This window comes from Cydia splendana, chromosome 13, assembly GCF_910591565.1.
Source record: "Cydia splendana chromosome 13, ilCydSple1.2, whole genome shotgun sequence".
In the NCBI taxonomy this organism is placed as follows: Eukaryota; Metazoa; Arthropoda; class Insecta; order Lepidoptera; family Tortricidae; genus Cydia; species Cydia splendana.
Genome location: NC_085972.1, coordinates 14,892,284 through 14,910,506, shown reverse-complemented (window position 1 = coordinate 14,910,506; position 18,223 = coordinate 14,892,284). Strand labels below are relative to the sequence as shown.

At 38.8% G+C, this 18,223-nt stretch overlaps 1 protein-coding gene across 2 annotated transcripts; it reads right to left on the bottom strand.

Moving 5' to 3' along the window:
- Positions 1 to 266: 266 nt before the first annotated feature.
- Positions 267 to 17,648, bottom strand: LOC134796213 (uncharacterized). Of its 2 annotated transcripts, XM_063768250.1 has the most exons (10): positions 17,428 to 17,648; positions 17,170 to 17,267; positions 16,494 to 16,679; positions 14,815 to 14,929; positions 13,847 to 13,919; positions 9,152 to 9,299; positions 6,383 to 6,518; positions 3,412 to 3,564; positions 2,583 to 2,743; positions 267 to 2,174 (listed from the first exon to the last, which is right to left on the bottom strand). In XM_063768250.1, the coding sequence occupies exons 1-10, from the start codon at positions 17,515 to 17,517 to the stop codon at positions 1,997 to 1,999; spliced, it is 1,338 nt and encodes a 445-aa protein (XP_063624320.1). In that variant the 5' UTR covers positions 17,518 to 17,648; the 3' UTR covers positions 267 to 1,996. The 2 variants fall into 2 exon arrangements, with proteins under 2 accessions (XP_063624320.1, XP_063624321.1); XM_063768251.1 differs by lacking the exons at positions 17,170 to 17,267; positions 17,428 to 17,648 and adding an exon at positions 15,718 to 15,742 and having other exon boundaries at positions 16,494 to 16,584.
- Between the last annotated feature and the right edge of the window lie 575 nt (positions 17,649 to 18,223).

Sequence of the window (18,223 nt, the reverse complement as noted above, 5' to 3'; positions counted from 1 at the left end):
TCAGGAGATATACAAACGACCATTACCGAGCATAGACTACTTTATTCATATATTGCTTAGCCTACCCACATTATTGTGATTATCGGGATACCTACAGGTACTCTAGTTAATAATGTAAAACATGGAAGATATTTCGATTAGTTGAAATTACCCCGCAGTCGAAATTGCTCCGCTGCACCTTATTTCTATTCCATTTTATTTGTCAATCACAATCTAGTTTTGATTACAATGTAGGTACTATTAAAAATAACAATCAACATACTTAATTGTGATGTACTTATTTATTATTCAACAATGTATACAACATAATTAAAAACGCTACTTTCTGGAGCAGTCGCGTAAATACAACAGTCTTCGAATAGTTACAAGGCACTCACAACCTATGCTAAATACCAAATGTACACGGCAGGAAGAAGTTGATAACTGGCGGGAAAAAATAGAAGAAATATGGACCTCAAGCAATTCGATTTTAAGTTCAATTTTCTTCAATTCTATATCTCGAGTTATCAACTCCTTACCGTCGTGTACCGAATTATATTCCCTTCGTGGGCAATGGGCCCACATGAAATTATCCCGCGGGCTCATTGACCCCTTTATATGTATAACTTTCATGTAATACAAATTATTCAGTCGCTTTTTAATTATTGCCGAGTTCACAACAGTAAAAAAATATTTTGCACATAGGCGTGTAAAAAAGCAGCATTGTTGGATCGCGATTTAGAAATGAACTTGTAATATGTACATAATATCTTCTCATAAAATCAATTGGTTTCCTACTATCAATAAAATACATTGCAAAATAAACTTTAATATTTAAATAGGTGTTTGTTATATTCACTAAAGTAAAAATTTAACTTAGCAGCAACGAAACAGTCATGTAAAAAAGTGTAAAAATCCTAATAACATGTGCTGTTTTTACTTGATTTATGTGTAAAGTGACAAAGATAGCAGTCAACTCAGTTTAGTCGTAAAGTAAATAGTTAAATCAAAAATCAATTTGCCACTTACGTTACTAATAAAATATATAAATAATTCAAAACAAAACAAACAAGAATTCATATTAAAAAATATAGAAAATAGGTAAGTAGGTAAAAAAATGTGGTAAATAGAAGTCCAGAATATAAGGTCACAAAATATATGTATAAGTAGTAATAATTAACTAAAATAAGGGTTCGGACTGTTAAATATACCTAACATATAACAGAACGGCAGTTGTAAATAAAACGTAGACTATATACGTATAGAACACACTCATAACAGTCATAATCATAACACAACTTGTACAATGGTACTATTACAGAAACATACAGAAAAAACAAATGTTACAAGTCTTTTCAAGAAATTCGTGTGTGTTCGGTATTAAAATTGTGTAATGTACAAACAGCAACACTCCTAATTGTACATCGGTGAACATTATTAAAAAAGGCAGAAGGTCCACCGATGTACAGTTAACATTGTGGGCGATGGTACCGAACTGATTTCTTTATCCAATCGATTCTTAAACATTTGTAACAGCGAAACTATTTAATGTCTTAAGGGGCAGTTGTTCGGAACTGTCAAAATGTTGTTCTAACTGACAGGCCGATACCGTCCGGCGGACTGTTAATCAGTGGGCCCCTTTAAGGTGCGTTTCAGGTCTGGTGAAAACGCTAAATGCTCGCGTGCATTATACTAGGATGTAATTCATGTAGTGCGCGAGCGTCGTATAAGTTTGATTTGGATGTACTTTTAAAAGTTAGCAGTCTCTGTCTCTAGTTGTTTTGAAAACAGACAAGAGGGATTGTATACATAATAACGGTTTATATTATACACACTCGCAGTTACAATCGGGGCGGCGCGCCGAAGTACTATTAATAATTTAACCATTAAAAAACTTCCATTGCTGCGGTTTGGTGGGTGACTGCGGCGTGCTCGCGGTGCCATACGCAATGGCGATCGCAATGTCGCTCGAGCACATGTTTCGACCGCGTCGCACCCCTCGGGAGTAAGTATGGCTCTAATGGTCGTGCAGCAGGTCCCACAGCGGCAGCTCGGTGAGCGCGGTATGCAGCTCGTGCTGCAGCTGCGCCGCCAGCGCGGGCGCCGCGTGCGCCGCCGCCGCGCCGCGCGCCCAGGCCCCGAGCGGCGCCGTGCCCGACAGCGGGCCCAGCCCCGTCGCGTGCAGGTCCATGCCGCTGCAGGGAGGACATACCTAACGTTAGTCTGGCGAACCATGGGGTAGGCCGTATCAGGGACACGGCCGCGATGGTTTACGTGAAACGTGTCGTGTACGGCCTTTGCGAAGGCCGAAGGAGGCGCGGCTTCAGGCGAGGCCGAAGGCCGATCTAAAAGTGGTTAGTGCTCAAATAGAAATAGATACGAATGCCTAAATACGAAGGCCGAAGAAGGCCAAGCTCCGCGTAGGGCCGAAAGCCCGGAGTCAAGCTGAGAGGGAACACAGATTGGAATTGGCCCAGCAATGTCCATGTTTGAGAGTCGGCCAAACCATTGTGATGTCGGCTCGCCTGTTGCTCGGTTTTAGGCCTCGATCGACTGTACGAATTGCTGGGCTGAGATGCCTCATGTCTTAATTTATTACTCACTCCATGTGCAGCACGCGCAGGTCGTGCAGCTGCGCGTAGGGCTCCCACCGCGCGAGCCCCACGCTTAGTTCTAATCGCAGTGTGTTGTCGCCGAAAGCCGCCGCCATTCGTCCTGAACAAGACGCGCCTAGTGCCTTTATCCGGTATTCGTCGTAGCCGATCTGAAAAAAAGCAAATGCTATTACTATTTGAAGAAATTAGATAAAAAAGATGGTAGTCCATGTATTTTAAGCCTTTAAGTACGTTTAGGCAATAGTATTAGTAGGTAGGTATGTCAGTCAATCAGTTTGCATCTGCTCCGAGCTCCGACGTACTTCACAGCGAGAACTCTGTACGTAGTTATTATCTATTCTATGGTCAGGGTACACCACAAATTTCAAATAAAAAAAAAAATTGTTAAAATTATCCTACTAAGCGCCACTTGCACCATCCCATTAACCCAGTGTCAAATTGTACTTGTAGCCATGGTAACTCCAGGTTTAGCCGGTTAACCCCGTGTTAGTGAATGGTGCAAGTGGGCCTAATTTATTTAATTTACCAAGGCTTTCGACTAAAGATAACAGTTAAGAATTGGGAAACAAGTGAATCCATTGACATTTATCTCAGGACTGGCCTTACGGGATCTAAAAATGGCACTAGCTAAGCAGTGTCACTCACGAATTCGAGCCAATCGTGCAGTCTAACGCAACTAGTTGCGACCAATCGCGCGCGTGATGGGGACTCAACAACCAATCGCGTTGTAGCGGTCTCACACCGCTGTACTGGCCCCATTATTATTGCCCGAAAGGCCAGTCTTGAGATATATCTCAACAAGTGAACTCCAAGTAACCTGTAAGTCCTTGATCCGCAACGTGACGCTGAAACAGGTCTTCATGGGATCGGGCCGCGACACGCTGACGTCGTTCACGCGGTTCACCGTGGCCAGGTTCTTCACCCAGCCCGCGTCCGTCTCGAATTTGCCGATGAACGATATTGACCCGATCTGATATTAAGGAAATTGAGTTTCACATACCAGACCTGCTAGCATGAGTTGCTTTCTCGCGCGCGACTCCATTCATCTAGCGCGACTTCAAGTATGGACTCGCGCGCGAAAACGCAACTTATCCTAGACCGCCTGAATACGATGTACCAAAATCTTCGAGCAACACGGAAGGGAGGCGGCATTCGCACTATTTCCCCTCTGCCGAGGTACAAGATTAGCGCGTCAATCTAATCTAGCGCGGGTAATAAAACTAGTTGCACTTGGATTTTTCACTAGACCGAGTACAGACGCGCGCGTGAACACTGCTGCACAAAAATGCCTGTTTGCTCGGTTTTTTGTTATAAAAAGAGGTCGGGGACATCAAATTTACAAAAAGAAAGTCTTACATTTCACATGTAATATTTTTTTTTTACATATCATACGTTTAATTACATTCAAACACAATTATTATATTTTAGTCTCATGTAATTGTTGGATTTATCGATTTTGCTCGCTCAGTACAAATTGCGGATCGGTCGAGCGACAAATCCGACTTCTCATCTCTCAGAATACAATAACATACTTCAACGAAAATGTGTTAGTGTGCGTGTTGTGACACTTGTCACTCGTCCATACACAAAAAGAGATCGAGGTTTGCAAGATTTGTCTTTGACGTGTGTCATTTTCTATGTATTTGTGTCGTCATTACAGATTGGATAGTGTGTGAGAAGTGCGACTGTGTGCACCTTTCCCCCCGCGAAAAATGGCAGAAAGATTTGTACGGTGAGATATCGCTTGGGCCCCTCCCTTCCGATGTGTCGGAAGCCGGTGTTGCTCGAAGACCAAAATGTAATAAGGTGCAGGGGGCAATTTAGACTGCGGGATAATTTAAAGTAATGGAAATATCTTCTATGTTTTACATTATTAACTAGAGTGCCATATATGTCCAAATAGCGATAAAGATGTGTTGTGTGTCACTCTAGTTAATACATAGGCTGCCTTTTATATTTCGGGATTTGAATAAACTAGTGCTGCCATCTGCCAACTGAGTTTATAAACGTGTAGTTTAAACATTTTGGCGGAAATATGAAGAAAAAAAAGTTATGACTCGATCGTGTTTTGTTTTTAATTGTCATCTTAAAAAATATCGCATCGGCTACCATGGAATAATTTTCGACGCGGCCTCAGTCAACAACAGTGCATTGATGAACTTTTTTCTACTTTTGAAGATGAAACACCATCAAGGACGAGTGTTTATCGTTGGTTTGCAGAGTTTGTTCGTGGCCGTAGTTCACTTGTGGACGAGTTTCGCACAGGTCGTCCAAAATCAGTGGTTGTTCCGGAAAACATTGACTCTGTGTGCGAATTAATATCGCAAGACCGTCACGTGACTAATCGAGAGATTGAGGCGTCCTTGGGCATTAGTGGGACCAGCATACAAACAATATTGCATGAACATTCAGCAGTCAAGAAAGTTTGTTCGTGATGGATACCACATAATTTGACCGGTGCTCAAAAACAGGCTCGCGTGGATTAATGCAAAGACATGCTAAAAAAATACAGCGGCGGGGCTTCAAAACATGTGTATGATATTGTCACAGGTGACGAATCGTGGATCTACTCGTATGAACCGGAAAATAAACAGCAGTCGACGGTATGGGTCTTTCAAGGTGAACCAAATCCAACAAAAGTGGTTCGTGTACGAAGTACTGCAAAACAAATGGTTGCCTGTTTTTTTGGAAAAACTGGGCATATTGCAACCGTTCCTTTAGAAATACGTAGAACAGTTAATTATGAATGGTATATAACCATTTGTTTGCCAGAGGTGATTGAAAAGGTCAGGGAAGCCAATCACCGCAGACGGATTATACTGCACTACGATAATGCGAGCCCCCACCAGTCGGCACAAACATCCGCCTTTTTAAAAGCTCAAAATATCGATTTAATGGGTCACCCGCCGTATAGTCCTAATTTGGCCCCCAATGATTTGTTTTTGCTGCCGCACATCGAGGACAAACTGCGCGGTCAGCGTTTTTTGACACCTGAAGCAGCGGTCGATGCGTTCAAAACGCACGTTTTAGAGGTGTCCTCTTCGGAGTGGTTGAACTGCTTCAAAAATTGTTTTAATCGAATGAAAAAATGCGTAGACCTCAAAGGAGAATATTTTTAAAAACAATAAAGCCACTTTTGTTAGTATAAAGTTGTTAATAATTTCAAATCCCGAAATATAAAGGCAACCCTCGTAATGTAAAACATGGAAGATATATAAATTACCGCGCAGTCTAAATTGTCCCCCTGCACCTTAGTCATTCTTAGGGCCACTTGCAGTCTTGCACCATTCACTAACCCAGAGTTAACCGTTTAAACCTGGAGTTACCATGGTTACCAGTACAATTTGACACTGGGTTAACGGTTTAACCGGTTAACCCCGGTTTAGTGGGATGGCGCAAGTGGCGCTTAGCTGTTTTAACTTATATCATAATTTTTTACTCAACACAGACGCAGGACGCTTTACGTTCATGCCATCGTGGCGTTCGCTAAAGTGATAGAAGGATAGAGATCTTTATTTGAATTTAAATAAACAGTGATTTGGCCACTTCGGCTAATTACATCGCAACACGTCCTTATACCCATTGTAAGAAAGCTTATAATATATAACTACTTTGGCTGTAACAAGTAAGGAAACTGGTGATGGTAAGCCACTATTACCAATTAGTGGACAACCACTATTACCAAACTGTTCTTATCGACAGTCTCTGAAATGTAGACCGTGTCATATGAATGGAAATCATGATTGGGCTACGTATTGTATAACGGAACGAAAGGGAGAAAGGCATACCTTGTGCATAAAGGTGGCGTGTAAGGGCGGTAACTCCAGCACTTCCGTCCGCGTCTGCAGTAAAGTACGCCGCATGTTGATCAGCACCATATCTATCACCTTGTTGCCTTTCGCAGCCAGATTGCTCACCATCTCGCTGCGAACAAAATATTTTCTATAGGCAGGCGTGGCTCACTCCGCGATTTCGTCGCGTCGCTACAAGTGCATGCGGCCATACCAATTTTGGTGTCTAACCATATTAGTTGCCGCGCACCGCTACGGAACGGACGCCAGCTCGCGCTTGCGCCACCTTGCAGTCATATCTGTCGTAAATGTCGTAATAGACGCGTTTTGTTAGAGAGTGAACCTTCTGTACCTAGTCCTATTATTTATTCTGTGTCATTGCGCGTAGGAGTCTGCCAACTTGTAGCCTAAATTGAAAACTATAAACTTTACATTTCACGCCAATAAATGGACATCCTACGCTCCCACTTGAAAAATATTAAATTAAATGTTAAATTATTAGGGAACAATCTTAAACAAATCGAGTCGATCGATTTAATTGACCTAGTTCCATAGTAAGCTCAAAAAGGCTTATGTTGTAGACGCCGATGTATATAATTTGCTCCTTGGGGCCTAGCCTAGGTGACAATCTTATATCGACCAACGCCAAGACACAATACATCAGGACATAGAGAAAAAATACACAGAGTGCTCACTCCATACATCAGTTATAACACCAAAACGACTATTATTTTCGTAGTCGACATCTAGCATCGAGTAGCGGAATTATCAGTACTGCTACTTGACAATAGATGTTGCAACGACCGAAAAGTCTAATACTCAACAATTATCAGCTAATATATATATTATAACTGGATTAACCGGAAGTCTATTTTCAACTCCATCTGCTTTTAATATTAGTTGTAAAATGTTGTTCAATACAATTTTCGTAAGTCGCGACACTAGAGAATTCTAGTATCAAATAGCGGTACTGATAATTCCGCTACTCTAATAGATGGAGACTGCGAAAATAATAGTCATTTTGGTACTAAAACTGATGTATGGAGTGAGCACTCTATTCTTACTATATTTCTCTATGATCAGGATGACAGATGTTACGAAAAGTCGTGTGTCTGTCATTTACATTTTTTAAGTTTCGATTGGCGTTGTCTATCAACAATTGTCATCTTGGATAGCCCCCCCCCCCCCCCCTGCTTTCTTTCAAGATTCTAAACGGATCAGGTTTAAACGGGAATGCGTATTGGTTCCTATTGTAAAATAGCGTATTAAGCGAGATATCGTATTAAACGTGATCGTATTAAGCGGGCTCTACTACGCAGTTACGTAACTATTTACTTAATTAGTCTAATACTTACTAGTAGCACCAATTTGTGATTTAAGTATATAATCCTTGTTAATATCAACGGCAATTATATAAATTAAACATAAGCTAAATGGATTACCGATCATGGATAATAAAGCTCACAAAATTATATTCTGTAACAGAGGTAATTACGTAATTATAGGCATGAGTAATTTTCACAATGTACCCTACTTCTTTTAGAAATTGAATGGATGCGTCGTCTCGGTTAGAACTTGTGGTTAAGTTTGGGACTTATTAGATTAATGGCAGTTTCTTTTAATCTCAAAGAATACAGTTAATTTGCTACTATTATACATTAAATTGAACATTTTCTTGTAAGAAGTTAGGGTAATGGTACGCGTTTAGAACTATTATTAGTGAAGTATTTTAATACTTCTTTCAGCAGTAGTTATAAATAAATAAAATAAAATAAAAAATAAAAATAATTTATTTCAGACTTTAGGTCCATTGGGGTTAGTATCATTATTGCTAAACTTAAAGTTATAGTTAGCGTCCCGTTTTTTTTGGCACAAAATGAATAACGGTTCCTTTATCCGTTTAAATTCGCACCGATCGGAAAAACAGGTCTGCCGCTGCACGACCGATTAAAAATTGTGGCACATCAAAAAACTCGGCACCGCCTCAACCCGACCCGCTGAGTATTTCTTTATAAGAAACATTATACTATAACGCACACTAATCTTATCGGTATCGGAACAGCAGGGACGGCGCGCTTACCGTTCGTGATTTCCGCCTAAGCGCCGCTGTCACATAGGGGCTGTACCGTAAAACCTCCCAACTATAGTCCAAATTTAACTGTAATTTTTTCGTTCAGCTTTGTCTTTTACTGTATTTTTTGTAGTTCTAAGACAAGGTATGTTTATAAATGGAAGAAAAAACTCGGAGTGAACCAAAAGGAACATTGGTATTGATACTTAATTTCCTTTTTAACTTCAGGACCATAGTTGCAATATTGGACTATAGTTGGGAGGTTTTACAGCGCGATGTCAAACAGCTGTAGCCATGTAGGGGTTAAGTCGCTTGCGTTACGTGCTTACATGGTTAAAGACTAGTTTATAGAGAGTGGATGAGTTGGGTGTCCCTGGTCTGGTGTCGAGCTTCAGCGTGCTCCAACCCTAATATTGCTGAACTTTCTGTCACTACAGCGCGTCCAGCGACAAGTGTACATTAGGCTTACACACCTGTAGGCCTCATGGAGGCTGCCGCAGCACCCGCTAGACGTCGCTATCTCTGTCACAACAGCGACAGATATGTAACCGTCGGGTACACGCACCTGTAGGCCTCATGCAGGCTGGGGTCACAGCACATGACTTCAGACACGCTGGTGCTCTGCCGCAGCACCCGCTAGACGTCGCTATCTCTGTCACAACAGCGACAGATATGTAACCGTCGGGTACACGCACCTGTAGGCCTCATGCAGGCTGGGGTCACAGCACATGACTTCAGACACGCTGGTGCTCTGCCGCAGCACTCGTGCTAAGTGTCGCTGCAGTTTTTGTCGTAATAGCGCGAACAGCGGTAGCGACACCGCCGCCGACAGCGGTAGGTCATCTGCAACAGAAGTTTTTCCTAAGAACATTAAGCGCCGCTTGCACCATCCCACTAACCCGGTGTTAACCGGTTAAATCCTTAACCCAGTGTCAAATTGTACGGTTACCATGGTCCAGGTTTAACCGGTTGACGCTGGGTTAGTGAATGGTGCAAGTGGCCCTAAGGGATTTAAGGTGCGACGTCATTTATGTTAATTAATTAATAGTTTTTTTACTACGTGACATTTATAGGGATTAAATTATCATTATTATCAAGGATACACGGACTTTTCAATCTTCCATGGGCGGACTTTTAACAAACATCCAAATAACAGATCATGATCTCTAATTATGTCCGTCTGTCTGTATGTGCCCAACAAACAAACATATTAACACGAATATAACAGTCGCTTGACGGTTTCAGTTAACTTGTACAATTCTAATTTCAGATTTGTAAGTACGAGTAGGTATATTTTATAGATCACCGAATTTGGTTTCGGGTTTCCGTTAAACATCCATTTAGTTACGGTAACTGACTTCGTTTCTATATAATTCTTTTAAATTAATAGAAGAACTAAAGAAATCGCTGTAAATGACTAGAGGCTCCTTGGTTCGTTGCTTGGTTAAGTCAACTGTGAAAACTAGGTATTATTTTTATCGGCTAAGTGAAAATATAAAAGATTCGGTCTCTGTATAAGCGATAATATTACTACTCAACTAATTAGGCAACATTTAAAAGAATAACAACCTTTAATTAACGCCTTTTTTGTCTGTATCTGTATCTGTAGGTAATTATGTTTAAATTAGGGTAGTATTCCACCTGTCCAATTTCTTTGTCCAATGTCAGGTCGTCTCACTCTCTCATTAAAGCAAAATGTGAGACGCAATACAGATTGGACAAAGAAATTGGATAGATGGAATAGGTACCACCCTTAGATACGTAAAAAAAAACCGGCCAAGTGCGAGTCGGACCCGCACACGAAGGGTTCCGTACCATCCCAAGTAACACAAAAGTAGCTGAATATTGTTTGAATAATAGAGCATTCCGTACTGTATGCTGAATAAGGTAGCTGTATAACGTCTGTATAAGCGCTTATACAGACGTTATACAGAAGGTTTGGGCGCAAAGTGGGCTAGCCCACGCCGCTTATTACTGAATAACAGTAATGTAATAGCTGTATAAGTGTGTGCCCACACATTGAATCGCTAAATAACACTTGTATAGAGGCTGTCAAAAGCTTCTATACCGCTTTTAAACCAAAGTTATCCAGCTTTGTATAGAATGACTCAGTTAGTCACACGTTATGCAGCTTTTGGTTCAAAAGTGCATTGTTACAGAAAATATATTCAGCTATTTGTGTATGATTTGTCTTCCATTTTAATTTCTGAACTCGTGTCAAAGTGTAGTGTCTGAAGTGAATACAAAATAAGGAGGACATTACCCATATATTGATTTGATGTTTACATAACATCAATTTCATTGCGCATGCGACTTTACTGTAAATATATATATACATTTTATTTAAAATTTTAAAGCGCCGCGTAAATAATGCACTGTTTAGAAAGTAAATATAGAAAATGTAGTACTCCACTTTTAAATTTGTAATTTTTTTGCGGTGTTTAGATGTTTTAGTGATAGAAAATGTACTTTAACAAGTTATGCTACGATAAAACTAGTTTTATAAATGAATATAAATGGGTTTTTCAGTTCATTTTAAATTCCTGTTTAATTTTAGAGGTTAGAATATGAGCAACCGTAATGGCGTCCGACTGTGCTGAATATAAGCTGCTGCCACAGCTATTATGTGCTAAATTTCTGAATAGGCATTCACATTATTCGCGTTACTAAGTTACATGTTAGATAATAATGGTTTTAGAACAACATGTTTTGAATAACATCAGTATAATAGTAATTGTTTTCTCAATCTTAAAGCCTATTAGGGTTCTGTACACAAATAGTAAAAACCACATAGATCCTCACTAGTTTGATGAGAAACATTATAGGTATGTAACACGGGCAATATTCAATCCTACTTCCTACTAATATTATAAACGCGATATAATATTTAAGTTACATGATAAATCTGGGGGCACGGCAGACTACACAGTTATTTTTTCCGTTATCAGTTCCGACAAATATGTAGTAGGTAAAGGTATACGCAAAGATGTACGAAGTGAGTACGAAGATGTGTATAGTATGAGTATGGTGTGGTTACGAGTATGGTATGAATATGAATATGGTATAGGTGCGAAGGTGCGGGTATATTAGTAGCGGGTATCACGGGTATGAGTACAAGTATAGTTTGGTATGGGCAGTAGTGTTTAGGTATGAGTACGAGTATAGTGTGGGATGGGTATGAGTAGACCCACTTGAAACCTAAAAACAGTCTGTTCAAAATCGATTGTGGAGAATCGATTTCGCTATATTTTAATGGGGGTGATTATTTAATTTTTCTCATACCCAGTCCAGTCTACAAGTTTTTAATGCAACAATATCAATAACTAGCATTTGCCACCTTGTTTGCCAACTAGCAACAACCTTAAATGGCCATTGGTAAACTTTATCTCGTTGCAGTAAGGTATGCAAATGGTCAGTTAACAGTGTTTACGATGGTAGCTAGCAATTGTTTTACGTCATTAAAACGACAATGCATCTTGTGTAAAATAACCAACCGAAGAGAATTGTTAAGAAAACTAAACCTCGATTTTTTAAATAATGGTTGGATTAAAGAATAAATACGCAAGATGCGTTCAAAATAAAATAAAAACACGCTCAAGCTCAAAGCAAACAGGCTCAAGTAGCACTGTTGACCGTGTATAAACTTATAAAGCTACGGAACCCTCTCCACCGCGCATTTGTTGATACTAAGCAGTAGTTTGAATAGCGCTGCTCATTGCGTTCATTTTGCAGCTTTTAGCAAGAAAAGATAGTATGTGTACGAAAATCGCTATATATGCAGCTACTGAATAACAAATAATATGTGGATTTCATTACAGCTTCCAGTAATAGCGTCCACCTTTATTCAAAAACTAGCATTAAAACAGAAACTGCAACCGCTTTTATACAGTTGAAAGTCTTCACCGACGCTTGTTTTCAGCATTTAGTAGCCACTATCACATTTTTCTTAATATTGTCTGCTTAATATCTCACGACACAAAATATATACAGCTAAGTGCTGCTAATGCTGCTATTATGCAGCTTTTAGTAACCACAAATGCTTTAAGCTGAATAATGTCTGACTAACTGTGTAAGAAATAAGTATTATTCCGCTTTAATATGCAAAACCGATGCTATGCAAAATTTATTCAGCTATTATTGGTATATAGGCCCCACTAGGCCCACATATTTTCTTATTCCGAATTTAGTAATTTCCACCGCTTATACACAAAATTTATGCAATCTTAATTTGAATAAGATGATAATTTTACTCTATTATCCTGCTTGTGTGTTACTTGGGATTATCTATAAAAACGGTCACCCATCCAAGTACTGACCCCGCCCGACGTTGCTTAACTTCCGTCAAAAATCACATATGTTGTATGGGACCCCACTTAAATCTTTATTTTATTCTGTTTTTAGTATTTGTTGTTATAGTGGAAACAGAAATACATCATCTGTGAAAATTTCAGCTGTCTAGCTATCACAGATCACGAGAGTGGTAGTACAGCCTGGTGACAGACGGACGGACGGACGGACGGACAGCGGAGTCTTAGTAATAGGGTCCCGTTTTACCCTTTGGGTACGGAAACCTAAAAACAATTAAAAAGGTGCGATTTTTTTGGACGCCAAGTGTTATCGTATATCGTACTATAGCGCATAGAGCACGAAGTAAAACGCCGTAATTAATAATAATAATGATCTACCTATCCTACGACGTTTAAGATCCGTGCGTTGCTTCGACGCATAATCAATTTTATGCAATAATTGAATAGGAAATATTTAGGACTAAGGTATATGTGTAAAAAGACTCTCAAATAAACCGATAGATACACTCAAAGCCAGTTTTAAAAGACAAGCCTTGAGGACAACGAAGTAGTAATTACCAACATGAACATCGTTATCGCTGGAAACGAAGGAACACCGGTATACCTGTTATCTGCTCTACTTAATTAAATACATCGTCACTATCGCCAGTTGCTACACCGTCTTACTTAATAACAGATATATTGTTTACTTAGGTCATATCTTTTCCTTTTCTATTTTTCGGTCTATATTAGCAGTTGTTCACTTTTATATTATCATATTTGATGAATTTTTGATATGCATTGCAGCATATTTGATTGAAATCGTTGCACCTCAGTAGCCTGAAATGTCGCATGCAATGCAATGTAATGTGGTAACGTCTGTAGAGGCTGCGTATACTATCAATCAATCAAAACGTTTATTTCAGAAAACACTCCATAATATATACAATACACATACAAAAATTAAAGTAACATTTAAATAAATAAAAAAACTATGCAGCGACCTTTTATACAAACAACAACACACTTCACTGACCACCAGTAGACCTTATCTCCTTCTAATAAGGTTCACTCTGGGTCAGTGACCCTTTCAACGACACTCACCGATATGTTTGGCCAGTTGCTCGGTGGTGACGAACTCGTAGCCGCCATTCCGCTGCGGCGAAGGCCAAGACAGCTGCAAAAAACGACACTTTCTCTTATCATTCACTACTTTAGTTAAATAGGGCGTTAATTGTGTCATTTTTAATCGAAAGATTTGTGTATTGAAAGCATTAATGTTTTAAAAAAATATTATCAGTAACCCAAACAGTTTTACAATGTGCAGGTTTTGCAATGTTGCTTTTATGTTTTATCGGTATAGTTATTTATTTAGGTAGGTGTCGTAATTCTAAGTTTCTCTTTTTGGATGTTTCATAAAAAAGGGGCCTGACCGGGCTGAGCGTGCGAGTAATTCTGAAGAACTATTATCGTCAAGATATCATACCAACGCCATTTGTTCGCAGGCGGGATATTTTTGCAAAAATTAAAGATCTGCGAAAGCGACTTTTACCCCTTTAACTGAAATAACGGACTACATTTAAAAAAATACACAATTCATGCCACGTAGCCATTCCTCATTGTCATAGTCTTTAAAATTCTACGTAAGAAAAAAATACAAAAATATGATGTTAAAGGATGTTAATTATTGCCTTATAATACAAATTGCGTCCTATAAACGGCTAAAGGACTTTTTGCGAAAAGGAGGACTTTGCGAACAGGCCGTTTTGCGATTGGTCATTAACATTATATAGGCCAGTCGAGACGGGACAATTTTTCGTCAATCTGATTAAATCAGGTTGTGTAGAAGAAAAATATACTGTCGCAATTTTTTTTATAAATTGGTAAATTTGATTATTCCGTCTGGACTGGCCTTGTACATAAGGCCTAAGATTATTTTTTTATTAAATTGGTCAATTTGATTATTCCGTCTGGACTGGCCTTGTACATAAGGCCTAAGATTATTTTTTTATTAAATTGGTCAATTTGATTATTCCGCCTGGACTGGCCTTGTACATAAGGCTTAAGATTACCTTGACAAGGACTTCATCGTGCGAGAACTCGATGCCGGGGTTGATGAAGGAGAAAGCGTCGTCGTCCACGATCAGCCCCACGTTCACGTCCGCCGTCACGTTCGATAACGATATGCTGGAAATATGTCGCTTTTGTGACATGCAATAAGGCGAGGTTCCACTGAAAACGCACGAGTACAAATCTGGCGAATAGCCGGGTCCACACAGAGCGAGCATACGTGCGAGGCAATTACCTCGCGCACAAAACGGCCAGTGTAGACGTGCCTCGGCCGTGAGGCGCTCTGTGTGGACCCAGCTAGTGAGCCGCTTGCGCGCCATTGTCCACGCGTGCTGGAAATCGCGCAGTCAGCATCAATAGTAGTGTATGAAACAACACACCAAAAGTATCTGCCACTCATTGACGTATATCTCAGGGCGGGCCTTACGGGCACTAAAAATGGTACTAGTTCAGCGGTGTCACACACGAATTCGAGGCGATCGTGCAGTTTAACGCAACGTGATGCGAGCTCATCGTCCAATCGCGTTGTAGCGGTGTCACACCGTTGTACTGGCCCCATTCTTATTGCCCGTAAGGCCAGTCCTGAGATATACGTCAATGCTGTCTGTCACCCTTGAATTATTTTCAAATTATAAAAGTTCATATTTAAATGTATCTGCAATAGTTTGATTGTTCTAGAGATGCCTCTTTTTTAAGCTCGCTAGATACTTTGGACGAGTCTGATACACTACTTTTAATAGTGTCTGTACTACGTAATGTAAACGAATCTGTATAGCCTTACAGAAACAAGAACATTCGTGGAGCGTTCAGCGTTCTCCAGATCTAGACGCATTGCAAACAAGGTCTATTCTGTAACAGATTATTGTGTCTATCTGTTGCTGTTAATCTTTTCTGCATAGCATTACCTTAATCCATTAGGAAGGTACAGACCTGTAGTATAAAAAGGCTGGTTTATTGGCAGTTGAAAACTTGACAGTATATTTTCGTAGCATGCGCAATGCGCATGCATGAATCCTTTTAGAATAATACTATTTCCAAACTGCCAAAGTGTATTGAGTTGTAAGTAATTAATTTAATGAATAAAAAAGGTAAACATGTGAAAAAGTTAATAAAAACTTTATCATTTTCACTGGGTTTTTTAGTCTCAGTGCAAATGATGAAATGACTGTAGTCCCCATCCCATGCTAGCCCAATATGGGTTGGGACTCAACCACCCATATTGGGCTAGCATGGGACACACACACCCACCCACCTTTGATATACTTTGGATTGATTGCAGGTGTATTATGTTTACCTTAATGATATTTTATACACAAGTCCTAAAGTTATTCAAGACAAGGTTTAAGTCCACAGTTCTTTGCTCTATCTTCATATGTTATATTAAAAGTAATTATAAATAGGTACACTTATGTTTCTCTATATAAATTATTACTCTCATACCAACCAGCTCATTAAGTTATTAAGGCATAATTTATATTAATGTATCACTTTAATTACCATATTGTTTTACTACATTTCAAGTCTTATGACAATGACACCTCAACATGTTAAGATTGTGGTGTGTCAATAAATAGATACACTCACACACATACATTAAGAATATTGCTGTTGACTTCTTCAGAAGTGAAATAAAAAGTACAAATAAAATAATAATATAAAATAGAAACAAAGAAAAACTCACACAACATGTCCCTCAGACAACACAGGAATGAGGTTGTAAAGGTTCTCATTAAAGGCACTGTACTGGCCCTTGACATTGACCTCGCCGAGGGAGCAGCGCAGACTGAGAAGCATAGACTTGAGGTCCAATGATACACCTTGCATGTGGAACGTTGGAGATTTCACCAGCTCTAGAGCTGTTAAATTGCTGCAAAAGATTTGTTGCCATTAAATGTTTTAATAAAGTTTCCTTTAATACAATAATTTTACCCCCTCTCATACTCATAAAAATTTACTAAAGTTGAGAAGCAAATCATCAATAATCATTTGTCCCTTTCCATCATACCAATACGTTGGAAAGGGACAAACAATTAATATCGGCTTGTCAACTTTAGTAAACATTTATGAATAAGGGGGTTAGTCTATAAACTGGAATCAGATGTCATATATTAAAGAAAAAAGTGACGAAGCTCCCCACTGGCGAAGGTTAATAAATAATTTGATTTGTTCCCAATGTTGTGGATAATTTTAGTCTGTTTATAATAGGCTAGTTTCAGAATGAAACACACTCTTAATGAAAACCCAAAATAGTCCCGTGTATTTCTAATTGCAATTGCAGAAAGTAGCTACTAGAAATTAGTCTTCTGACAATCCCAATGGAAAACTAGATTATTTTTATTGGCCATAAATATACTTACACTTGGGTGTTCTTTGCAAAGTAAGAAGTGTCTTCCAGCGTGTCCCGAACAAGTTGTTCTCCATTTTTTGCCAGTTGAAGCGCTACGTTGGTAAAACTCTGCAATTAAATACTCAGTTTATGACCATTTTCTAATATAATAAAAACAATATTTAAGAACGATTAAGCGAGAGTAAGGAATATCATTTGATACATACCATTTAAAAAAGCTAGAGTAATTTCAGATAATTAGAAAATAAGCATTAAAAACAATATTTACTCTTTTGATAACATCCTGCAAGTCTGGCTGTACTTTCGTCAGTAAATCGTCAAGTTCTTTCGCAATATCCACTGTTTCTTCTTCTGACATTTTGATTTTAACATACCCTAATAAACTATTATCTTACAAGAATTTATAAAACAAATAAATAATATCGTCACCGCGAGTTTGGAAACATATTGCACTGCTACTCTGCTACACTACACGATTGCTTGACATAAACTGTTGTGTTGTCAGTGTCACTGTCAGCTGGCTGTCAACGTCTGTTGCGTTTTGTTTATGTATCTGTCGCAGTAAGATAGATAAAGCCGTTATATAGTTATAACCCTAGAGATATAATTATATGACGTAACAGGGTGGATTTCATCACCAAAAATTTCACCATACAAAAAAAATTTTTTTTTTAATGTTTAATTTAACACGATTCTAGCTGGGTAAAGTAATAGGGGGCTGTATATTGAGGATATTTATGGTATTTATACAATCATTTGTGGCTTATATTTGTAGTTATCACTTTCGGAAAATAAAAACGCAAGATGGTGATGACAATCATGGTATGGTAATGACTCTTTTATAGACGGTACTGACACTGCATGTACGGTAATGACGATTTGGGAACTAATTTATATATGTATTAAAAACGTATTAAAAAAACAAAAACTTTTTTTATTTGTAAGGCTTTAGAACTTTAATAAACATTACAAATATAATGTTTTTGAACATAAGACTAGCTACATAAATTATTTTTAGAAAATTATAAAAAATACATTTTATACATATAAATAAATATATAACA